The sequence below is a fragment of the Stenella coeruleoalba genome (genome assembly GCF_951394435.1).
Source record: "Stenella coeruleoalba genome assembly, chromosome: 15".
NCBI lineage: Eukaryota > Metazoa > Chordata > Mammalia > Artiodactyla > Delphinidae > Stenella > Stenella coeruleoalba.
In genome coordinates, this window is record NC_137161.1 from 478261 (window position 1) to 502677 (window position 24417).

At 58.5% G+C, this 24417-nt stretch overlaps 2 protein-coding genes across 5 annotated transcripts; both read right to left on the bottom strand.

Annotated features, from left to right (window-relative positions):
- Window positions 1–1855: 1855 nt before the first annotated feature.
- Window positions 1856–18840, bottom strand: TPD52L2 (TPD52 like 2). 4 transcript variants are annotated; one of them, XM_079944728.1, is made up of 9 exons: window positions 18669–18840; window positions 16131–16276; window positions 14158–14306; window positions 13244–13303; window positions 8845–8946; window positions 5827–5853; window positions 5010–5051; window positions 3943–3991; window positions 1856–3416 (listed from the first exon to the last, which is right to left on the bottom strand). In XM_079944728.1, exons 1-9 carry the CDS (start codon window positions 18685–18687, stop codon window positions 3321–3323), a joined length of 690 nt encoding a protein of 229 aa, XP_079800854.1. In that variant the 5' UTR covers window positions 18688–18840; the 3' UTR covers window positions 1856–3320. The 4 variants fall into 4 exon arrangements, with proteins under 4 accessions (XP_079800854.1, XP_079800855.1, XP_079800852.1 ...); XM_079944729.1 differs by lacking the exon at window positions 13244–13303; XM_079944726.1 differs by lacking the exons at window positions 5010–5051; window positions 5827–5853.
- A 166-nt stretch (window positions 18841–19006) lies between these two features.
- On the bottom strand, window positions 19007–24078 carry ABHD16B (abhydrolase domain containing 16B). The gene is given in 4 exon segments (XM_079943719.1): window positions 19007–21185; window positions 21188–21301; window positions 21304–22090; window positions 22092–24078. Coding segments are annotated over 4 exon segments (1392 nt in total). The 5' UTR covers window positions 22242–24078; the 3' UTR covers window positions 19007–20844.
- Between the last annotated feature and the right edge of the window lie 339 nt (window positions 24079–24417).

The following is a 24417-nucleotide window of genomic DNA, read 5'->3' on the forward strand; positions in this document are numbered from 1 at the left end:
ATGCACGATATATATTAGAAGTACAGGGCTTCCCTGGTGGCGCAGTGGTTGAGAGTCCGCCTGCCGATGCAGGGGACACGGGTTCGTGCCCTGGTCCGGGAAGATCCCACATGCTGTGGAGGGGCTGGGCCCGTGAGCCATGGCTGCTGAGCCTGCGCGTCCGGAGCCTGTGCTCCGCAACGGGAGAGGCCACAACGGTGAGAGGGGCATATACCGGTTAAAAAAAAAAAGGGAGAGAGAAGTACATTATTACAAATATGTCTATAAACAAACAAGCCAACCTGTTTGGAGAAAATATGAGGAAGAATACTGTCAAATATGGACAGTGGCTGCAGTCCGGCCCTGTGCTTTGCAGACCCTTCAGTTGGGCCAGGTGGATGCCTTTATCCTCACCTTGAGAGGAAACTGAGACTTCAGGGAAGCAGGTGCCATGGCTGCCCTCCAATGCCAGCCCCACCACTTGCTACAGTCCTTCAGGCTCTCAAAGCTTATCTCACGGGTCCGTTATTTAGGGGGAACACCTGAGGGCTAGGTCCATGTCAGGGTCATCCTTGTACCCCAGAACAAGAGCCTAGCAAACTCTTACCCACAGGCATTTAAGTACTGAGTAAGTGAAGACCACATGGAACCCATTTCCGTCGTCAATGGAGTAAATGCTGACTGGGGGCAGCGGTGGTGCTTTCTCCACTTGGCGCCGCCTCATGTTGCGTTGCACTGCCGGGCTGGCAGTCTCACACAATTCGAAGCCATTAACTTTCCCTGCTCTTGCATCTCAGGCAAGCCGTGCCCTCTGACCCCAAAGGACGTCCGATGCTCCCAGTGAAGGGACTTCCCACTGGGCACACCCAATACAGCAGGCATGGACACATGTGAAGCACCAGGGCAGTGCAGAGCGAGGCTCTCCCCAGAACAGTTTTGGGGGTGGTGCGGCTAGCACTCCAGGGCACAGCGTTAAGGAAAAGCAGAGTGCAGGAAGTTGTAAGCCATCTTTTCAGTAAGAACGGGAAGGGAATGAGAATACACATTCGTAGTTGCTCGGTTTTGCATGAAGAAAGCACTGGGAGGGTGAAGAGTCATCGTGCAGGGCAGGTGGGGGGTGTACAGGGAACAGGCGCATTTGAGCGGGCCTCACACCCAGTATTGACTTTTGAATCCTGTACACAGAGGACCTTAAGACACTTAGCAGAGAATTCCTCTCCACAGCACCCCTGCACTCCACCCCCAGGTCCCTGCTCCCCACTCTGCACCACCTGAGCTCCCCCCCCCCCCCCCGCCTCATTCCTCCAGGACTTGTCTACCCGTGGTCGGCACCTTCACGTGGTGCCCCAGCAGAGTGGGGCCACGAGGACGGGAAGATGGCCGCACACTGTTGGCCCAAGGAACGGGACCCTCTTCTTCCCAAGGTCCGCCCCCCTCTCAGCGAGCCCCTCCACCCACCCACCCAGCCGAAGACACGGGTGCCCTTCCTGCACCACAGCTGTTACAGCTGCAGCCGGACGACCTCAGGAGTTCAAGCAGCTCTCACGCCAGGCCCGAGCGCTTCAGTGGGGTGGATCCTGGCTGGCCGGACACCCTCTTGCTGCAGTGCCCACCTGCATGGCTCCGGCAGCTCAGCCCAGACTCGACTGTAACCTGGCCGGCTCCTCCCCACGGTCCATACCCCTTCCCCAGAGACCCCATAGCTTTGTCACCAACACACCCTCTCATGGCACTGAAGATCTAGAATTTGTATTTGAGACCATCTATTTCCTGCCTGCCTCTCCCTAGGGTGCAGGGATCCTGCCTGTCGGTTACTTTGCCACTCTTTCGCCACCTTCCTGAATGAAGTAAGATACACCACACAAGCTTAAGTGGGTTTTCCCCCAAAGGAATGCTTTATTGACAAATCACCCGTTATCTACTTTAAGGAAAAGATAAATCAGTTATTACACCTGCATCCTGCCTTCCCATCACACCCCATCTGAGAGATTCCAACCCTGGGGAAGGAGCACAGAGCAGCGTTCCTCCCAAGGCACGAGTGTGGACGGCAGCCACCCCCCACCCCCCAGTGTGTCTGAAGTGACCAGCAGACACTCAGGTACCAGACAGCACATCACAGTCGACCAGAGTAGACACTGAGCTGACGGCTCCTTCCCTTCAAGAGTGCACAGATGCCGGCGAGGTCTCTGCCCGCTAAGAGCCTGTAAGGCACAGAGCGCCCCTCCAGGTGCGCCAGACGTGGAGCCCTGGGTGAGAGGCTGCTGGGCTGTGGCAGCATCGGAGCAGAAAGAGATCTCTGTAGCTCCTGAGAAAAGGCAACAGCAGAGTCCCAGCTGACCCGACGCCCTGGCCCTGACCTACCTGCAGGGTCTGCCTGTTGCTTGCTGGCCCTGGCGTGTGCCACACACCCAGGTTGGAGCCGCTGATCGGTGACGTGCCAGCCAGGCCCAGCCTGTACAGGGGCAGCGCCAGCCCTCTGTGAAGGTGCTGGTCTTTCTTTCTCCCACCCCCACCAGCCAGTGGGAGCTGCCCCGGTCACTGAGAGGAGCGAGAAGCCAGTTTTCTATACGGGGATGGAACGCACTCGTGAAATAAAACACACCACTGGCACAGAGGTGCTGCCCCTCGGCTGGATGCAGGATTTTACACAGCGCTCAAAATCCACTAAGGAACCCTCGTTTATACATATAAAAACATTATAAACAAATAAAACATAAGGCAATATAAGGCGTGCACCTCAGCTTGAGTCCAAAGGAATAACATTCTCTAACTGGGAGGCTAAAGCTGCTTTGCGTAGTTTTACTTTCTGAAAAACCCACTGCTTTTAAAAAATAAAGAATTTGCTTTTCTTAAAGCTAGATCATTAGTGTAATGGTTAGGCATCTGCTGCTACTCAGCCTTCTGGAAGCTCTCAGAAAATGGGGAGTTTTCCTGTTTGGCATTTTGAAATAAAACTGCAGATCAGGCAGGGCTTTCTGGATGGCTCTTCCTTCTGCGACTTAGGGAAGGAGTTTTTATACTTATCGCTCTCCCCCCCCCCACCCCGCTTTCAACATGCTGATCTACTAACAAGACTCCCAACAGGAGCTTGGCTTTGGCTCCCACCCTGGGACCCACCACCCTGCCCGCTTCCTGCTCCAAGGCAGGACGGCGCAGTGATTTGCTGATCTGCCGACAGAAGGGGAGGCATCTGTGTACAAGACATGTTCTCTGACCCATGCGAGCGCGGCAGCCACGTCTCCACGGGGATGGCGTGATTGTTCTCAACACCCGCCGCTCGAAGTTGCAGTTGTGGCGATGACGGTGTGCTTGTTCCGTGGCTGGGCAAAGCCGCTACGGGCTTAGAAGGGCGTGTGATCGGGCAGGGGTCTGTCTCCACTCCCGGTCGGGGAGGGAAGGTTGTCACTGCCATTCTCTCTGCCACTGACAACCTTAGACTACAGATGGGAAAAGACCAAGAAAGAAGAACATGAGACAGAGCACGCACACCTAGCAGATCCTAGGCCCGTGCTGGGAATTCAAGGTGTCCGATTCCTACGTGAGTTTATGTCACATGGACGCCGCTCAGCAATACAGAAAACAAATCACCAACACGGGAAACAGGCTGGATATCTCTCTAGGAAACTACACAGTGGAAAGAGCCAATCCCCAAGAGACGACACGCTGCGTGGCTGCATTTACATGACGTTCTTGACACAACAGAAACGGAGAGCAGGCTAGGGGCTGCCAGGGCTGTAGAGCGGGGGTGGGCAGGCCGCAGTCTCTGTGCGGATGGTGGAACTGTGCTCTGTTGTGACTGTAACAGCCACGCGTCCTGGTTGTGACACTGCAGGATGTTACCACCGGCGGAAACCGCACAAGGTACAAGAGCTCTCCGTATCATTTCCCATAACTGCACGTGAACCTACAATGACTAGTGACGTGTCCCACCCCGGCAGAACTGGGCGGTCCAGATCCAGTTACCTTTATGGTCCCAACTCGGTCCTCAAATGACTTGAAGGTGGCAGAATTCCTTTAAAGAGAGAGAAAGATGTCAGTATAAGGAGCACACTGCTTTGTCACCCTCCTAAACCTGAAGGAACTCGGGGTTAGGGTCATCTTCTGGAGAGATCCCTGAGAGATCCCGAGGTCTCACTGCAAAAACATGACGAGCCAAAAAAAGGGGAGGGGGCACACATGTTCAGAGGCTTCCCCAGGACAGAACCGAGGTCAGCCACACCCCCCAACTGCAGGACAGAAGATCTGCATGCCACCAGCTGGTGAGCCCCAGACTTCATCTGGGCAAACTGCGGACCCCTTGACTGGGCAGCCGGGGGATGCCGGGCACGTTTCTGCTGCGCCCTAAATGCACATCTTGGGGTTATGGAAAGCCCCACGTGTTCTTCACACAGATCTCTCACAGAAATCGAGCAAGAGGAAAACCAAGGAGCATTCAGAGAGCAGAGAGTGACGAGGAGGCAGAGGACAAAGCAGGCCAGGCCTGGTCCCACCCAGCCCCCGTCCCCCTCCCTGGCTCCGCAGCTCCCTGAGCCCAGGCCTCTGGAGGCAGCCTGTCAGTGACCCCTGGCACGCTCGGGGGACAGCAGCTGCAGCAGATTCTCCTGGACGGGGACACGAGCTCTGCGGGGACCCAGGCTGCACCACAGAGCAGGAGCGAGCACAGGTGGGGACTTCGAGGAGGAACAGGTCCTGGCTCTGGCTGTTCTCAGGACATAGAGAGCCACCATAAAAATCCTGGAGACACCTGAGACCTCTTGGCGTGCGCAAGCCTCTCTGTCCCTTCCGGCCCGGCCCTGAGGGCAGCCCTGGAAAGTTCCAGGTGGAGCCCAGTTTGGGGCCTCACCCCCACCAGCTCTTCAGCCTCGAAGAGTATCTCCCAACCCTGAGCCAAGAGGACGCTGAGGGGGAAAGTGGTCCTTGGTTCAGGGGTTTGGGGAGTGAGACGGACCAGCTGAAGCCACCCCCTCCCACCGGCCTCCCAGTGGGGTCCCAGCGGGCTCAGGGAGCCGTGGGGTGCGGGGGCACGTTACCTCATGGCCGGCATACTTATGGAGTGGCGGATGGAGTGGCTGCTGCTTGGAAGCATGGTAGGAGCAGAGAAGGAGAGTTAAGGCAAGGACAGGACCGGCCTCCCCGTGCAGGAAGCTGAGGCCCCGTCCACCCCGCACCACTGAAGCAGAGAAGCCGCAAGGCTGCCCTCAGGGGGAGAACCAGACCCGGGTGCCCCTCGCATGGCCCCAGAAGCGTGACACTGCCGGAAGAGGGTGCTGGGACAAGGAAACTAAGATGCCCTTGGCCTGGGGTGCTAAAGACACTTCTGGTGCCAAGAACCGCCAGGTGTCCCCACGTGACTTAACAGCCAGCTCCAGAGAGACCGGCAGAGCAAGTAGGAATATTTAAAGTCACAGGCTGCTCTGGACTTGGGTTCCAGACCTCCAAGGCGGAGGAGCGGCTCGATCAGCACGAGGTAAAGGACACTCGGGAGGCTGTCTGACCCGGTCCCAAGCACCCCGCGGCAGAAAGAGCGCTCGGTTACGGGGAGGAGACCAGCTCCACTTTGAGGGGCAGGACTGCTTCTGGGGGAGGAGGACATGGGGACACGACGGCTTGAGGGCCGGCAGGGCCCCTTCCTTCCAGGAATAGAGTCAGGGGTGGGCCGATAGCTACTCGGTGAGGCCGGGTCAGAACGGGCGGCAACAGGACCCAGCTGGCTGCACAATCAGGGGAGGAGCCCTGAACCCGTCACGCCACTGGTGACCACCTTGCTGTGCTGGTCCCACCCCCTCCTTCATCCGCACAGCCTCCCCTGGGGCCAGCCGTGCCCAGCGTGTCCAGCGTCAGTCTTACCTAAAGGAGTGTGAGAAGGGCCGAGCCCTGAGAGCGGCGGCAGGAGGAGAGAAGAGATGCAGTGTTAGGAGGGGCGCCTGGTCCTGCCCCGGCCCCTCTGCTCGAGCTCCGGAAGAGCACAGGGACGCCGGCGACCACGCTGCCAGAGGAGGGCACGTGCCCCCTCCCCAGCCTCTGCCCCGCCCTCCTGGATGCGGTCACATACGAGGGACCCTCGCATCTGACTACGCCACAGACTGGAGAGAAGGAGCCCAAAAAAACAAGCAAAGCGAGGGCGTGAGGTGCTCTTCAGCCCCCGGGGTCGGTGCCTCCCCCAGGACCCCATCAGCCTGCACTCCAGCTGGGCCGGGGCGCCCCCTGCACCGCGACAGGGCCTGCGACACCCCCAGGACTGAGAACTTCATGCTCTGGCTCCATCACCACAGATGACAGAAGCTGACCAACAAATCTGAGCGTGTCCAAGGGCAGCTGCCCGGGGGGGCGGGGGGTTGGGGAGGGGGACAAGGCCACCCCAACGTGGAGATCATTTCAGAAGTGACAGTCACATGGCCTGACGTACCCACACCGCTCTGGTGGGCGGCAGGACCTGCTCTGCTCGGCAGGAGAACGAGCCCAATGGTGAGAGGAGGCATGTGTCCCATCAAAGGTCACCCAGCTGGACGGAGGCCTGACCCTGCTTTAAGTGGGTTTTTGGCCCCAATCCAGTTCCCCCCCGCCGGGGATGCAGAAGGCCTCTCGACCCGGGCTACTCCTGGGCGGGCCCTTCGAGACACCAGTGTGGGGCTGCTGTCCTGAAGGACTGAGCAGCACCTGACCCTGAACGTGCAAGGGAGACCTCCCTGATTCTCCTTCTTGAGAAGCTCCAAACCACGGAGGTAAATGGGCCTTGGCCTCAGAAACCACCTGAGACCACGTGGTGAGGCGATGGGGACACACCGAGGACCCTGAGACCCAGAGATCACAGTACCACTGGAATCATGAGAGCAAAACCAGCAGCAGGCACTCGAGGCCCCAGAATGAGACCCCAGCCAACAGGCACCGTGACCACGCGCCGGTTCCTCTGCCGGTCTGACTCACGCACGGCGGGCACAGGACCTGCAGTGATACGGCCACTCCGGGTTCTGAGCAGACAGCGGGGGCAGACGGAGCATGGGCCGCGTCGCTGCTCCCCCAGATTGAAGCCGTTTGCGTGAGGAACTGCCCAGCAGGCTCGCCCGCAGCCGCTTCCACACGCGCCCGGGGCTCCGCCCTCTTGCCTGCTTTCCAGCCAGAGTGCTCCGAACACGCTCGAAAGTGAGCGAGAATACTGAACGTGAGTGCATGACACGAAAAATGAAAGAGAATGTTCCCAGAAGAGGACGAAGCAGACCTCTGTCACCTGCTTCAGATGCCCTGTCATCAGACCAGCCTCTGCAGGAAAGCACAGACCCGAGCAGACGCTCCCCTCGCTCTGTGACGGGCCCTGGGAGTGAGGCCTGGCCGCCAGGGGCGTGTGATCAGCCTGTCGCCAGGCTTACCCCAGCCTGGCTCAGGTGGTCACAGTAGGCATCCCATCGAGCGTCAAGGGAGACTCGATCCAGGAACACACCCAGAGTCAAGCATGAGCCGAGCAGCGCGAAGCCTCGGGGAGCAACTGCCACAGGCCCTCCTGCTGCCAGCGCAGAGCCACCGCCTGGGGTGGGGGGTCCCTCTTGTGCCCGAATCACAGCCATGGTGGGCAAGGCCTGCATCCGAGCGTGGCCCGCAGGGTCCCCCATTGTAGAGGGTGCACCCCTGAGGCACAGACTGCCTATTACTGATGGTTCAGCTTCTCCGAAGGTTTGAAGTTTTTCAAAATAAGAGGCTGGGGGGGTCAAGGAGAGGAGAGCGGTAACGATGTCAAACAAACACTGATAAAACGTGAGCACGGCTCCAGGCACCAGCTGTCCTCTGCTCAGCCGGGTGGGGCCTGGGGCTTGTGAGCGCCTGTGGCCATTTGGCCAGGGCAGGGCTCCTATCTTGAGGCCCACGAGGCAGCCACAGGCTGTGAGGCAGGGAAATGCTTACCCTAAGCAGGCAAGAAGGAGCCCACTCAAGGGTGAGAGGTAAGGGGTCAGGGCCAGGGGGACTCCCAATGCCACGCTCAGCAGGCCAGACCCACAGCAACTCCATAGGATCCTTGGCTATGAGGAGATAGGGCAGGGCCGGCAGTGGAACCCGGGGGGCCGAGTCCAGGGTGCTGGCGATGGGGATGACCCGCACTGCCCGCTGTCTCTCTCCAATTAGTCCCAACAACCCCGAGGGAGGCCCTTGTGAGGGCACAGCAAGGAAGGAGCTCAGCCAGGAGCCACACCCTGGCCTCTGGCTCCAAGGAGGCCCTGCGGGGGCAGCAGCGAAGCCCAGAGCAGGAAACTCAGGGTGAAGCCTGGCTTGGGAGCAGCGTGGCCATCAGGCTGGGGGTGGCCACTGTTGTGTGTGGTCCACCTAGTGCCCGGGCCCCCCACTCTCCCTGGCCCCAGAGGCACTCGGGTGGCCAGCAGGGTCTCAACCACTTCTGGGACAGAACGCTCAGTCGGGGGCCCTAGCGTGCAGGCGCACGCTCTCTGAGGGCAGGCCTGGCAAACACCCGGGAAACACCACGCTTGCCCTCGACTTGTCCAGGCTGGCGGGCCACCCAGGCTGACGCTGCCCCCAGGCCGAATCGTTTTCTCTCCGTGGAACTTCAACAAGAAGCATCGCCTCCACCAACCCTAAGTACCAAAGTTACCCACAGGCACCAGTGACCCCCCCCCAACCCCGCACCCCAAGAAACATACAAATAAATGGCAGAGGTAGCCGGTAAACAAGAGTTTGTGAACCAACTGGTCAGGGGCTGGTGTGGCCACACCTGTGGGTGGTGAGGGGCCCCTGAGGCATGTGCATCTGCGCCTGGAGGCTCAGGCAGGCTTCCTGCAGACCCTCTAGTGGATCTAAACCCCCTAAAACCCCACCTGCCTGTCCCAGCTCTCAGGGTGGAGATGTCAGGCCAGGGAGTCTCACCTCATGTCCCCAAGCTTCCGGCTGATGGCAGAGCCCATGGTGGACAGGGCTGCTGAGGTCTTCTGTCCTGCCTGAGAGAGGGTTTCCTGGGTCTTCTTGTAGCTGGAAGGAGAAACACCAGTTAAACCAACCAAACAGAAGGCGTAGCCATGCCTCCCCACACCAAGGACAAGGCACCCAGAGAAACGAGGGGGCGGTCAGGGCGGTGAGAAAGCCTGGCCACCAGGAAGAGGACACGTGTCCTGTCTCAGGGCCCCCAGGGGACTGCATGAGGGACAGATGCAGCACTGCCAGGTCACCACCCCCCACCCTGTAATAACACCGTTTTCTGCTCTTCCTGTAATGCAGGCTCCCCTCCGTGGAAACTTACTTGCCCCACCCCTACAGCAAAGAGGCCCACAGAGCCCAGGGCCTGCAGCCAAGCAGACCAGCCCCTCAGGCCCTCCTGGGGCTTCTCTGTTCTCTTCTCGTCTAAGACAGTCCTCTGAGGACAGCACAGCTCGACCACACCCACAGGGGATGCAGCCGGCAGTGCGGCCTGTGCCGGGCCAGCCTTCAGACCCCGAGCAGCCCCTCCAGCCCTCCACCCTCCTGTTCTGCATCTACCATGTCCTTTGAGAACTAGTTCAAGGGGGTGGTCCTGGCGGAGACGGCCTGTTCCACACCCTCCTGCCCCATTCACCCACAACAAGATGGCTCGTGACCTCAACGGCAGTGGCACAGGCACGGGCAGGGTGCCTGGGCCGCAGGGACGGCAAGGACACCCTCAGGCCCAGGCTGAGAGCCAACACCTACAGCTGCCAGCACCCCACCCAGCCCCCCGTCCAGCCCCCACCAGAAACAGAAGACACAGCAGCCTGAACCCAGGAGCTCCTTTCTAGCCAAACTGGCAACCCCACAACAATGGCTCGAGATGGTAGGGCTCCGGAGACGCCAGCCGGCTCCGGCCCTCCTGGCACCCCCAGGTCACGGGGGGCTGGCTCGGACAGCACCAGCAGTGGGGCTTCCAGGCCCCTTTCCCATCCACCCCACATCGTCGCCCTCGGGAGGCCCCACGTGAGCGCCTGCTACCCGCCTCCCTCAGGCCAGCCTCCTACCTGGTGCCCTGCACTCCCCGTCCTGTGGGGACGGCCTGGCCCCAAGCACCCTGGAGGGGCCTCCCTCCCCTCAGCTGCAGCCACTCACAGCACAGCAGGGCCGGGGCCTCAAAACACGTCGCTTCCCAGCAAGAGTTTGGAAATATCTTGAAATCGCTAAGACATTTGAGTTTATCTCAGTTTCCAGAAGGTCAGTGATTCTGGAACACACTGTTAATAACAAGGAAAAAATAATTTCTAAAATCCTTGCTGAAAAATCTGCTTCTGCGTTTTCTGGATTCAAAAACTAGTAAGAGGCCTCATTCTGAACCCAGGCCTTAGAAAACCCTGACAACGAGAAATTCCTCCCCCAGTGATAGTCTGACACGATCACAGAACTTAAGTGAACAGGAACTCAAAGTCCAATCACCTGCCCAGTGACCCAGGTATCTGGACAGCTGGGGCCTGGACAGGATCCCCCGGGCCGAGCGACAAGGTCCATTCTAGGCCACAGCTGATTCGTACCAAAACCCAACGTCCACACCCTCCTTTGAGAGGGTTTCCATGCAGACTGTGGTCACAATTCTCCCAGGCGTCTTCTGACTTGAAGACGCCTTCACCCGGAGCTGCCACCTACACCATGGCCTGTCTCAGCGTCTCTCAAGACGGTGGCAACAGAAGTGGAGCATCCTGAGGGTGACCTAGCAGGGGGCCCAGGCACTGAATCACCAGCAGGAGAGGCGCGTGCTGTGGGCCACTCTGCAGGGAAGCACCCCTCTGGGACAGATGTGGTGCAGAGGCCAGGGCAGAGCCAGCGTCTGTGTCCTGGTAACTCAGCCCCACCCGTGCCTGAGAGCACCAGGCAGTGCGGCCCTGGCCGCTGCCCCTTTGGGAATTCCTTTCACCTTTTAGGAAGACAAAGGCCTCCTCCCAGGACCAGTGGGCGTGGCTGTCAGTCAGAGGGAGGCATCTGCTGGATGCTCCTCCTCCAGGATCCTCCCTTGGGGGGCCGTCTCCACCTGCCACTCGGTGGGGCCCGTGATCCCAGACTGCCTGGCCGGAGACTACAGCTCCCGGACCACAGTGAAAGCACAATCTTATTGTTGGTCTGCAAGGCTGGGAAGATACCATCCAGCCCCACCAGGCACCCCTTGACCACAGAGGAGCTACCTGAGAACAAAGCCACTGTGGGGAGAGTGGAAGGGGGAGGGACACAGGTTGGGAGCGCTGGTTGGAGCCCCGGGCAGAGGGCCTGGAGCGGGGGCTTCTCGCCAGGCAAAGCCTCCCCGTCCCTCCTAGGCTGACACTATCTGTAGCTGTGCTTTCTGTCACCTGCGACCAAAGAACTCAACATGCCAACGAGTGACTGTGCAATTTACTGGTGTCCACACAAAGCACGATTTTAGCTATGATCCACCTAAAAAAGGATCCCATTAGGTGATCACTTCACGACCAACAGAGCACGGCTGCTGAATCAACAGCTGGCCGAGGGAAGAGACCCCCTCCCAAACGGCATCAACCCACTCACGACAGGACCGCTGCACCAGAGCTAAGTGCTCGGGCTGCACACGCCCGCCTCCTCCCCCTGGGCGGCGCTCTCCGAAAGGGATCCACCAGCACACGGATCGCGAATCGCGAAAGACAGGGTGGCTCCGAGGCTCTGGACGCGGAACCCCAGCAGAGGTCTCCGGCAGCCACCGCTAGGGAGGCACCAGTCAGACGACCCCGAGAGTGCAGAGCAGCTGTGTCGCGTCGTCACCGTCCTGGGCTATCACTGCAGAGACGCCTCCAGCCCTGACAACTCTACCACCAGACTTGGGGCTAAGACCTCGTGGCCGCTGCCTGATGAAGCGCATGAAAAGGGCCATCCCACCAGCCACACCTGCAGGCCCAGAGCCACAGGGTCCGTTCAGAGGAGTCAGAACCGTGATCGTCAGAAACAGTATCCCAGCAGCTTCCCGTCAACTGGCTTTACAGAACAGCACTAAGATCTCCCAAGGCTATTTTCAGCTCTGGTCTGCACCGTGAGCCTGCCTGCAGCAACGGGCTGCCCTACCAAGCCACGCAAACAGCACGAAACCCCAACCACCAGACCCACTCGGTGCCCGGCTCCCCTCGTGACCCCAGGCTGCAAAGGCTCCACGCACACAGCTGGCCCACCTGGGCTTCCGGGCACCTCCAAGACAAGCTGGGTCACAACCATTTCCTCTCAGCCCAACACAGAAGGGCTTTCTGCCCATGCCTTCTGGCAAGCACGACAGCACTTCCTTCTAAGCAAGACCTCCCAGAAGGTGACTATTTTAAAATACTGCAGGGGCTTCCCTGGTGGCGCAGTGGTTAAGAATCCGCCTGCCAGTGCAGGGGACACGGGTTTGATCCCTGGTCCAGGAAGATCCCACATGCCGCGGAGCAACTAAGCCCGTGCACCACAACTACCGAGCCTGCGCTCTAGAGCCCGCGAGCCACAACTACTGAAGCCTGCGCACCTAGAGCCCATGCTCCACCACAAGAGAAGCCACTGCAATGAGAAGCCCGTGCACCACAATGAAGAGTAGACCCCACTCGCCGCAACTACAGAAAGCCTGCGCACAGCAACGGAAGACCCAACGCAGCCCAAACCTAAATAAATAAATAAAATCTAAAAAATAATAATAAAATGAAATACTGCACCACCCAGTTCAAAGGCTATACCCAGAACAGAGCACGAATGAAGCGCTACCATCTTGTTTAAGAATCTCAAATAAGACGTCGGGAGTCCTTCTGGACCAGAGGTCTGTCAGACACACAGAGCTACCCGTGAGGGTTCTGCGCTCTACCTATTTTCCGTGTGGCTGAGAGCTTGGAGTTGCTCAGGCCAAAGGAGCTCCTTCGAGATCTGACCCGCACGGCCCACGCTGCGCCCCCAGCTCAAGAGCCACCCCTAAGTGCAAGAGACCCTGAGAGCACCACAGCTGGAGCCAGGTCTGCAGGGGAAGGAGGGGGAAAAGCGCCATCAGCATCAGTCCAGATGGCGCTCAAGGTGCATCACCAGCCAGACGTGGCCCAAGCTCAGCTCCGGCCTCTGATCTGAGGGACACACATCAGGCAGCGGGAAGTTTTCAGTGTGGTCTGGTGGCGGAGTGAACTTCCTTCAGCGTCTGCACCCTCTTCCAAAAGCATTTAAAGGACAGTTTCTTTTGTGTTTGAGAGGAGAAAAATTATATTAAAAATAAAATAGCCAAGAAACACCACAGCTAGGTCTGAGCCAAGTGTGCACAGCCTCCCTGTCCCTCAAAGGTGTCAGGAGGGGAGAGGATGGAGGTGCCGGCAGCAGAGGCACTCACAGGTCCGACTGGGTCACTTTCTCGTTCCACTCTCCAAGTTTCTCAGAAGTTTTCACGTAGCTAAAAACAGAAAGTCTGTGGTAAATGATTTAGAAAAACTACTTCAACTCAGGTTTCAAACTGGCAAGTGACATTCCAGGGAAAACAGAGAAGGACCACTTGGTAGGAAGACTGAACGTTCAGCCTGCTTCTGCTCAGCACCGGCTCTGCAGGCCCAGGTGAGGCATCTGCAGGCCCAGCCACTCTCCTCATGCCGAAGGAGGGCCTGCTCACTCGACGGAAGCTGTGTCTTGGGGAACAGCTGGGAGGAGCAAGGAGGGCACAGCCCATGGCCCCAACACAGCCACCCTTTGGGGTTCAAGGCCTACAGTTTCCTAGGACAGAGAACTGGGCCTTTCCTAGGGCAGATTCATGAAAATTGACTTGGTCTTCCTGTGGGAACCTGGCTTCTCAGACAGTGGGAGACACCTCCCATCCCCCCACCTTGGAGGATGCGTTTCAGAGGAGCCACACAGCCGCACTACCCAAATTCAGAGAGCTGCGGCACAGAGGGTCTGGGTCAGAGGTCCTGACCACGTCATGCCCATGAGAAGGACTCACGTCGGCAGACGCTGACCTGTGGGGACCATGGAAAACCAGCCTCATTAAGCACCTAATTCGTGTTCTCTCCAATGGAGACCCTGAAACATATTCTTCTTGTCAATTTCGGCTTGGACAACTAGCTAGCACGTCTGCCGCCTTTTAAAAACACGTGTAGACTCTACACTCTTTGAATAAACACAAACTCAGTTGCTGGCAAGGATTCAGGGCCCCCAGCTGGCTGCTTCCAAGCGGCACACTGGCTGAGCCTGCTCCCAGGAGGCCCCTCACCCCCAGGACTCAACGCCCATCAAGCAGGGAGAGCAGACACTCACGCGTTAGACACCTGTACGTCATGCCAACCCCTGGACAGGTTCTGCTTCAGGCCCTCCAAGGTAGAAAGGCCCAGCCTCCTCTTCAGCTCTCCGCAGTGCCTCTCCTTGGCTGCCAGCACCTGGCGCAGAGTGACAACCTCCTCCTCCACCTGCAAAAGCACGGTTACCAGGATTCAGCCACCACCATGGCAGGAAGTGACCACCATCCTTACACACGTCGCAGTGAAGGCCTTCTCAGAATCACCTAAGAATTTTCCATTTACAGAAACACAGCTCGTCTTAGGAACAGTCTACAGCAGGCATCGGTTCTGTTTGTATGTGGCGCCAGCACCTCGGCTTCTTCTGGAGAACCGTCCCGCCCCCCTAAGCCGAGTGTTCTGGCGGGGCTACTGACCACAGTGCCCACCCGTGGATGACAAGCAAGGCCTGTCGGAGCTCTTCCCTGGGACTAGGAACGGGTGTTAGAAGACAGCAGCCCCTTTCTGTCCAGGCTCCGGGTCCGGGTGTGAGTAACAGAAGGTGGGCGGGTTGGCAGCCAGGCCCCATCTGCACCATGGGGGAATTCCACACGTCGGGGGACGGAAGCAGAGCTGACAGACGGATGGGTGGCCAGAGACCCACGTGACAGAGAAACAACCCTTATGACAACATTTGTGTTCCCAAGGTCAGCTGCCGGCCTCGGCAAAAGCCACTTACAGAAGCCCAAAGAAAATTCTCTTTTCTGCTTAAAGTAATTTGAGTCGGGCAACAGAAAAAATCTTGACAATAACGACCAGAACCTTCTCATGTCTTAAAACAAAGAGTGAACTACAGAGAGGAGCATCCTTTAGAGCCTTCCTACTTTAGATTCTCAATACTTCCTGCTCCTTCCTGCTCCTATGTGAACAGCTACTCTAAAAAAAAAAGTCCCTTTCTTAAAAAAATGACTGTTTGGGTTAAGGCACTAACAACAGCCTAAAGCCCCATATAGCACTAGATTCTGCTTTAGAAAATACTGAAAAAGAAACGATTCAAAACTACAGGATCATCTAAGGCCAGACTATTACCCGTCACCCCAGCAGTGACACTCGGGGACTCGAACTTTCCATTTACGGTGCTTTGGGCACATGGGCTCAAGGGCACGTGGACACGCAAGCTGAAATTTTTAAGAAACACAAGAGCTTCTTCATTTTGCAATTCACCGCTGAAAAAAACCTTGTGGTTTTATTCTCTAAACCAACATGTCCTGAAATAAAAGGCAAAACGTAAGTCTCCTGGGACTTCCTGCTGCTTCTCCTTTAACCTCCGTTCAATTCAGAAAGGGCGGCTTCCTCTACGGTCTAAAACCTGGTCCTGGGGCTGGGTTTGTCCGCATGACCAGCTCTGCTCAGACCCAGGCCTGGACCCAGGATGTATCAGGACGGGCTTGTTTCCGAAGACGGAGCAGAGAACTGCAACAAGCGTGCTCCAGCCTCTGCCTGACTGACGCCAACAAGTTCATTTCCCCAGATTCTGGAATCTCAAGTGAGTCACTATTAGACTCTGTATCACACCGTAAAAAGAAACACTCTTGGCAGTTCGTCTGAATAAAAATTATACGCAGACACTTTTGTTCTTAACTCCTATTTCCTCTTAAAGAGCTCTCACTTTAAAAAGATCACACGAAACGCTTTTTACAGAAGTATTTTAAAAAGAAAAATGAAGATCCAGGGACTGATATATCCATGGGGGTCTTGAAAATGTCGTGTTGATTCCAAAAGAGACACTCCCAGCAGATGGTGTGCTCCAGCAGCTGCCCCATGCGGACATTCTCCTCATGGAGCCCCTACAAGGTGCCAGACACACGCCAGCCAAGGGCTGCAGAGGGCAGTTTCTGTGGGGCTCCAGGGACAATCTCCCAGGGCAACTTCTCCAGAGCACAGCAGCACTCTGGCCCCTCATCAGGCTGGGAGGGCCTCACGGCCACCCCCGGATGGACAGCCATGGCACAGCACCTTTGCAAGCTCAGCCCTGAGCTCCTCCGCCTCGGCATCTGTCAGACCCTCCACAGCAGGAGCCTGGGCGGCCACCGCTGTGTCGACAGGGACATCCGTCATGGAGTCGGAGAGCAGACCTTTGTTAGGAGAATTCAGGTTGATATCTGCCAGAGACAAAATGCAGTCAGAGAGCATCAAATAAGAAGTCACAGAGGAAGAGAGGACAGAGGTCTCCACCGAGGGAGAAAGCAAGGGTGCAAGGGCAGGTTTAGGAGAAAGGGGCGGGGGACCCGTGGAGACAATGCCTCTTCTCTGAAAGGTTCTGCAAAGATGGTTTTGGCCACCAGACTGGGAGCAGCCACATCTCAGGCCACCCAAGTTGCTTCTTCAGGTTCTAGAAATGCTGGCACAAGGCAGCCACTCCCTAAATCTGGTTCCTCCTGTAAGAATACTATCTTCACAGACAGGAAACCTTTGTTAAAAACAAAGCCGCTGGATCTAACAGCTCTTCCATTTTTTAGCGTGAAGGAACTTAATACAGCTGTAAACACTACCAGCACCACTTTCCAATCAGCTGCTCGGCCAGGGCGCAGGCTAAGATTACACACAAGGAACACAGTCATCCAGCCCCTGTGGGGAGTCAGCAAAACAAAATCCGTTCAGTTCCTCCTCGACCCTCACCCCACAGCAAGAAGGCTGCGGCGGTGTGCAGAGGGCACTGCCTCCTCACACCCCTGCTACACCCAGACCAAGATCGAACCCCTGCGTCACGTTTGTTCTCCACGTTAAACGCACTTTCCTGTATGCACTAGAAGGTTACAAGAAAAACATGGCTACGTCAGTTCTTTCCAATTCCAAATGCAAGGCCGTCGTTGTTTAGTACATTATACAATCAGCATTCAAAACATCTTCCCTTTTGATCGGCACGTTCTGTGAAGAGACGGGCTCTGTATGGTGTTTGGCACATTTAAAAGTAAATTAAAGGGAATTCCCTGATGGTCAGTGGTTAGGACTCTGCGCCTTCACTGCCGAGTGCCCACGTTCAATCCCTGGTCAGGGAACTAAGATCCCACAAGCCAAGCGCAGCATGGCCAAAAAAAAAAAAGAAAGAAAAGTAAATTAAAGGCGCAAAACAGTAAAAGTGTCTTTAACTGCAGGTATGTTTGTCTACTCTAGAAACCCTAGAATCTGCTAAAAATAGGCGAAATGCCCTTAAAACCAAAGACACTCTGTTTAGCTGGCCGTGTCATTCCCTTCACATGTCCCACAGCTGGAGCCATGCACTTCTGTGGTGCTCTAGAAATGTTCACTAAATGAAGCTTTTCTTTTTAATCAACAGATTTCAACATTTAACTGAGATCAACCTACGTGGCTTTACTTCACCGTTCGTACCTGCTGTGTTGACCCTACTCAAATTCAGTAAGTGCCTCGAGATCCCTACAACTTTTCTATTCTTAAAAAACAAATAAAGGCCCTCAGCCACTGTCTGCTTATAAAACTGTGTGCTCACCCAACATGCTGTGCGCTGCCCAGTCTCTGGGTGAGACCAAGCTCGGTACCCCCTGCAGGCAGACGCTATTCACACCCTGACTCAGAGATGACCAAGGTCCTTACCAAAGGACCTACAGAGAGAATTAGCACGGGCTGCTGCAGTAGGCAGCACTAGGGGGCCAGAGCCCCTCACCTGGGTGAATCTCAGCTCAGCCTGTATAATCATCTGCAAAATGGGGTTTTTTTGGACCATTATAAAAAGGTTATTGCGAAAATGGAAAAAGATTTGAGAAACAGGCTTGGAATGGTGTCTGGCACATAGAAGGTGCTCAGTAAATGTTTTCTGTCGTTCTCGTGACCGGAACCCCACGCTTGTGACGAATTCTAAGGTTTAATTAATACGCTGACACAGATCAAACGATAGAAAAGCACCCTGAAATCATCCAGTGTAGTTACATCAACGTAGGATTAGCACTCCCTCTAGAGCCCCAGGATGGAAGACAGACTCGTACCACCTCCTCAAAATCTTAAGCTTCTGGGCCCGCTCCACAGCCCCCAGCGGCCACCTCCAACTAGTCTGGGATGTCAGTTCCGGAAACAGGCCTGGTATGCTGGGTGTGCCCCTGACTCACTGCACCCTTCCCCCTCCAGACAAACTCTGCAGTAGGCTGGGCTCCGAGCTGCGTTGCCACCCAAGGGGCGCTGCGCCCAACGCAAGGACGGCCGTCGCCTCCCTTCCCCTCCCCGGGCGCCGCGCACGGCACCTCGGCCCGCATCCAGGGCCGGATGGGGTGTCCCCGAGGGCCCTGCGCAGGGACTGAGGGCGGCCCGCCGGGCAAGAGTCGGGCGGGGGCAGAGTGGGAGCTACCCGGAGTGACGAAACCCAACGCTCTGGGGCGAGGGGAGGGCGCTGGGGAACCAGTGCACAGAGCGATCCCAGCGGGGGCGGAACACCCGCCAGGAGCTTCGAGGCCGCGCGCGTGGGAGAGGAAGAGGTGCCGCGGGACGGGCGGGCGCAGGCGGAGTGGCCCAAAGGCCGCCACGCGGCGCCGGGCCCGCGGGTACCTTGGCCGGCGGAGTCCATGTTTAGGCGGCGGCCGGGCCGCAGCTGGCGTCGAAGCCGGGGTCGCGGGCGCAGTGGGAACCGAGCGGGCCGCACCAGGTGTCGCTCGCCGCTTACGCACCAGCCAGCTGAATCGCCTCAAGCGCCGCGGCATTACGTGATCAACAGCGAGACGACCCACTTCCGCTTTGACGCGCGCTCCGCCCCCCCGTCCCGCCCCCACGAGCGGTGCCCAATGAGGGAGGTGTTTTGGCCTAGTCCCGGTTCATCAGCTTAATATGATTGGTCGAGGCTGCGGACGAAGCCGGAAAGGGAGGCCGGTCCACCAGCGAGAAGCACAGGTAGAACGGTCTTGAGGTGCACGGAGTAAGGTGGGAACTGGGAGGACCGTGCAACGTGGCGCTACGGGATCCCGGAGGTGGGCCTCTTGGAGGTCTCCAAGGTGTTTGCCCCTGCCTGCGAGCGCCACGGCTCACGTACTTCGGCGGGTCAGACTCAGGCCGCTTGCGATCCCTCCGAGGCCTGACCCACTGACCTTGGGGCTCTTTTTTTTTTGCGTCTGTCCTTTTTGTAGGGATTTTAAAGTTGTATGGGGGTTGCGCAGAAAAAGGCGCGACCACGAGTTGCTCTCTTCTGGCTGGAGGCGCCCTTCGACCCCGTGTTCTCTCACTTCCTTTTCACAGCAATCCGGTGAGACAGATGGGGCCCTCCCCACTTTACAGATGAGAAAACTGAGGCCAGAGTTACTTGCCCATCACTCAGCTAGTTGCTTCCTGCAGACTCCGGAGAAGGGTTTGCCAAACTTGTCAAAGGAGAGGTGTGTAGCCATTAGGCAACCCGGTCCCGCTAAAACAAGTCCCACGACTACCCTTCCTTGGCTACTAATTGCCTCTGCAAGCAATCCGTTAGTGCAGGGGCCCGGGCTGCACAGCAGAAGGTGAGCGGCGGGCAAGTGAGCGAAGCTTCATTTGCTCCCCACCGCTCGCATTACCGCCTGAACCTTTCCCTCCCCCTGTCCGTGGAAAAGTTGTCTTCCACGGAACCAGCCCCTGGTGCCAAAAAGGTTGGGGACCGCTGCTTTAGTGGTATTCAAACCCTTGAGGATCTGACCCTTCTGGACAGCATTCCCCCTAACAGCCAAGCCACCCTGCAGGTGCTAATCCCTAGGAAGGAAACCCATTCCTTCACCTGGCTAACTCCTCTTACTGTCTCAGCTCAAAGCTCACCTTCTCCCCATAGGTCTTCCTGGTACTTTAGGTCACCTTAAGTACCTGCTTCTGCTTGCACTGGCCCAGGTGCATCCAGGCCAGGTCCTGCTCTGGTGCTGTCAATTATATGCCTGCCCCACTTGCCTTCTTTCAGCTTTTCCAGAGCTTCTAGCTGGAACCACCCTGGCCAGCCCCTGTCCCCAGGGGTTGAGGACAGCCAGTAGGCCCTGCTTCATACAATTAAGGGCAGGTGGTAAGGATGCGACTGCATTACAGATGGTGGTGGGCAGAGGGCTTGTCTCTCATTTTGTATGGCATCCCTGAGCCAGGAACAAAGCAATGAGTGATCAGTGCAGGTGTGTCTGTAGTCCCACCTGGACTGCCTGCCACTTACTCTGAGTCTGTGGTTCCACGGTGAACCCCATCCTGTAGAAGCCAGGAATGGGGCTGGGGGAACCCTATGAAGCAGCAGCATCGCACTCCTGGGGAGGTCCAGCTGCTAAGACTTTTACAGCCCTTCCAAAGCCAGTGTTCTTTCATAGTTAGAGGCGACTTGCACAGACGCTTCAACACTCATCTTTCCCAGAGTCATCCTGTAACCCAGGCCAGGTGAAGGACGCCTCCTGTTGTCCCACAGCCCATGTTCACACCATCCTTTCTAGGTGATCAAGGCACCCATCACACAGTGTTGCCATAAACTGGGTCAGGTTAATCTTTGCATTCCCCTTAGGAGCTGGGAGCAGACTGGGACCGTCCACAAATGTTGGAGGGAGGAAGAGAAAGGAGGCAAGGGGATGCCCCAGTGAGGGAGAGCGCCAGGTCTGCCAGGTCCCTATGCACTGCCCCACCCTCCCCCAGACACAAGGTGGGGATCCCAGGCGGGGATCCCAGGCAGGGCCAGCTTTACTGGTTTGGGGTGGGGGGTGGGAGAAGGGACACGCAGAAGCACAGTCTACAGCCTCCAGGGCAACTAGAAGTCCTCAGGTTCCAGCGGACTGCAGTGGGTCGCCTCCACGTTCTTGAGGTGCTGGCGAGACAGGAACCGCGCGAGCTGCCAGCGCCGCCGCCGGCTCAGGCCCTGGCCCACTAGCCAGGGGAAAGCGAGCCCGTGCGGGCCCCAGGCCTCCTCGTCCTCCTGCCGATCCTCGCAGCGCGCGCGGTAGGAGCGCAGCAGGGCTAGGCACCAGTCGTCGTCCACGCGGTAGCGCGCGTAGAAGGTGGCCTCCTGCGCCAGGCTGCCGGCACGCAGCCATAGGGTCACGACAGTAAGGCCCTCGCGCGCCATCACGGCGGGGTAGCGGTGCGGCAGCAGCGCAGGAGCAGCTCGTTGCTGCGGTGGCCCTCCACGTCGCCCGACGGCAGGGGGCGCAGGGGGCCCGAGGTGCTGACCACGTCGTCCGGCGTGCGCCGGAGCAGCAGCACCGGCCGGGGTAGTGGCATAACTGCTCGGCCACGTTGAGGTTGAAGTGCTCGCGCACCGTGCGCACCACCAGCCCCTTCCAGCTGTGGGGCATGACCTTCAGCGCCAGCGGCACGAGGTCGTCGAAGGTGGCATCGAGCACCAGTGCGCCCAGCTCCGGGTACGTCATGGTGGCCCACGAGGCCGTGAAGCCGCAGATGGACCAGCCGTAGACCACCACGTGCGCGGGCGGGAAGTGCAGGCGGTACAGCGCGTACTTGACCACCACGTCCATGGCGTTGGCGTCGTGCTGAGGGAACGGCGCGCCCGTGCTGCCCCCGAAGCCCGGGTGGTTCCAGCCCAACACCGAATAGCCGGCCTCCAGCGGCGCCGACAGACAGCCCATCTCGTAGAAGTCGGCGTTGCCCTCGCAGCAGATGGCGAGGCGCAGGCCGCGGCCATGGCTACCCAGGCGCTGGCGGCGGTCCATGAACATGGTGTCGATCTCGTTGCCGTCACAGGCCACCAGCTTGGCGCACCGGCCGTGGTAGCGGTCCACCAGGCGCTCCTGGCCCTGCCGCAGGAGCGGCAGCAGCGCGCGTGTCATCAGGAACATGGAACCAGGGTACACGAACCAGCGGCCCACTGAGTGGGCCAGCACGTAGCTGGCGAGCTGGCCGGGCAGCTCGCTGATCTGCTGCAGGAGGCACTGCGCCTGGCTGCGCGCCCCGCGGGACGGCCGCCCCTGCACGTCTTCGCCCAGCGCCGCGCCCTGCAGCAGCCACATGCCCGCCGCGGCTGCCGGGCACGTCAGTCCCCCGGTGACCGCTGTGGCCCCCGGCGGCGGCGGCGTGCACGTCATCCCAGCGGAGGTCCACAGGCCAGCCGCGGAAGTTGTAGGTGTAGTTTGCTGTCAGGTAGATCTTGAACAAGTGCACCAGTGCCTTCACGAAGCAGACGACACACATGGGCGCCGAGGTGCTGGGCCCCGACAGACAGCCCTAAGGCCCAGTCGCCGGGCCGGGTCGCGCTTGCAGTGGGAAATCTAGGTCCGGCTTGGAGTGCGGTGTCAGGGCCACGCGCGCGCGTGGGCGCGCGTGGCCATCTCGGGACGTGCCTCCTCAGGGCTTGGCCCTCGTGGCCTTTATGACCTGGGCCCACGGGGGCCCAGGGGAGGCGTCCTCTGCCCGGCGTGGGCCGGCTTTGTGAGTCACCATTGCCCGGGAGAGGCGGCACTCTGTGGTGGGCGCACAAAGGGTTCCCGGGCGTGGTGGACCGCGCCCTCCCCCAACACCCCCGCCCGGGCCACAGCCTCAGGACCCTGGCGCGGCCACACCCTCGCCAGGCCCTCTTTGGCCCGCATCCTCCCGGGGCCTCATTAGCCTCTCACCTACCCCCAAGGCCACCTCCACCCGGGCCTGAGCAGCGTCTGGTCCCCTCCTCCTTGAACTGTAGGTGGACACCCAGGCCAGAAATCAACAGTGCTGACCTCTTCCTGGGTCTCACCGGGAAAAATACAGGGCTGCCCATGGCCCTGAACCCCCGCCACCTCCAGAGGCGCCTGCCCTGGTGGGAGAGGGAGCAGAGACAGGACGAAGCAGCCCTGGGGATCAGGCTGTGTGAGAGTCTGCAAAGGCTACGTGGGACCCCCAGCGGGCCGGCCAGGGGGAGCAGCGAGGCTGGCTGTGGGGCTCTTTGCTCACTTGCCTGTGCCCCTGCCCTCCACACCTTCCTTCCCAGGAAAGGGGGTGAGCGCAGGCTGGAAACCTCCCCCCTGCCCGCCCCTGCCCCCCGCACCCCCCCCAGAGCCGTTCTGGATCCTCTTTCACTGACGCCTGCAGAGGCAATGACCTTCTCCAGGTGGGTCGTGCCTGGCCAATGTTCCTCATTTTCAGCCCCTGGTCGAGCTCTCCTCTCCCTGAAACCACCCCACAAGATGTCCCTTCTCCTTTTCTGGAGGGCTCTCGTGGGTTCTCCTTTCTCTCCTGCACCAAAGTGGGCCTGCCCACCTGAGGGCAGAGAGCAGGGCAGAGTCCATGGGGGGAGGCAGAGAAGAGCCAGGTTCCGGGGGGCTCCTTCAACAGTTGCCTTGACCTGAAAGGGAGTTTGGCAAACCCACCTGGGCCCTCGGAACCCAAGAGGCCTGCCTTGGAGACCCCAGCCCTCTGGGGAGGGGGCGCCAGGCCCCAACAAGTCCTCTCTGCTCTACTGCCCTGTGCAGCTGAGCTGGGGGCATTGCTGGCCCAGTCAACTGCCACCAGGCTTGGGACACAGAACTGAGGACGGACGGCTGCTGTCCTCTGGGGCTGGCGGGCAGGAGGGGTCAATGGGCAGAGTGAGTGAGTTGAGAGGTTTGAGTATCCATCCCCCCAACCCCTGTTTCCAGGTAAAATACAGAACACCCAGTTAAATTTGAATTTCAAATAAACAACCAATACTTTTTTTGAGTATAAGTATGTCCTAAATATTGCATGAGACATACTCATATTAAAGTATCATTTATCTGAAATTCAACTGTAATTGGATATCCTGCTTTTTGGTTTGTTATTTTTTGCTAAATCTGGCAACTCTACCCCCAGCGCCCCTCCCCCAGGCGCTGAGATTCTGATCTTCCTGATTATCCAGCTCCTATCCCAGACTGGGTCGCTTCACTCATCAGTTAGGTCCTGAGGCTCAAGGGGGTGGCCCAGAGTCCACAGGCCCACCTGGGTGAGGGCTCCGCCCCTGTTCCTTCTGCCCTGAGAGCACTTCACTTCTTTACTAGGTCCTGGGTGGCAGCAGGGGCAGTGGGGGGACCGCCCCAGGAGGGAGCCCGCAGGGTGCCCTGCCTGGGGTCAAGGGATGGGCAGAGCTGCCCATGGGGATTGGTGGTCCTGGTGCACCTGAGAAGTCTGCCCCGGCCCCGAGGTTAGGGGGGGCGTGTGGGCGTTTACTCTCCTAGGGACCTCTTTCATAGACTCATATCCTGGGGTGGGTGGGGGGGTGCGTGCAGACCCAGAGGCTCCAGGCTCACTTCGCGAGCCCTCAGGAGCGACCCCGACAGCAGAGCAGAGGCCTCGTTCTGTGCTCAGCCCGAAGCCAGGCGGACGTAGCGGCCACGGTGGGGCGGCCCACAGGATCGTCTGCACGGTATGGTGGACACAC

Coding starts and splice junctions, on each gene's coding strand:
- TPD52L2 (XM_079944728.1), bottom strand. Junction 13,304..14,157: donor GACGTACAGGTGTCTAACGC/GTGAGTGTCTGC, acceptor TTCTGTTTTTAG/CTACGTGAAAACTTCTGAGA. Junction 5,854..8,844: donor CGGAAGCTTGGGGACATGAG/GTGAGACTCCCT, acceptor CGCCGCTCTCAG/GGCTCGGCCCTTCTCACACT.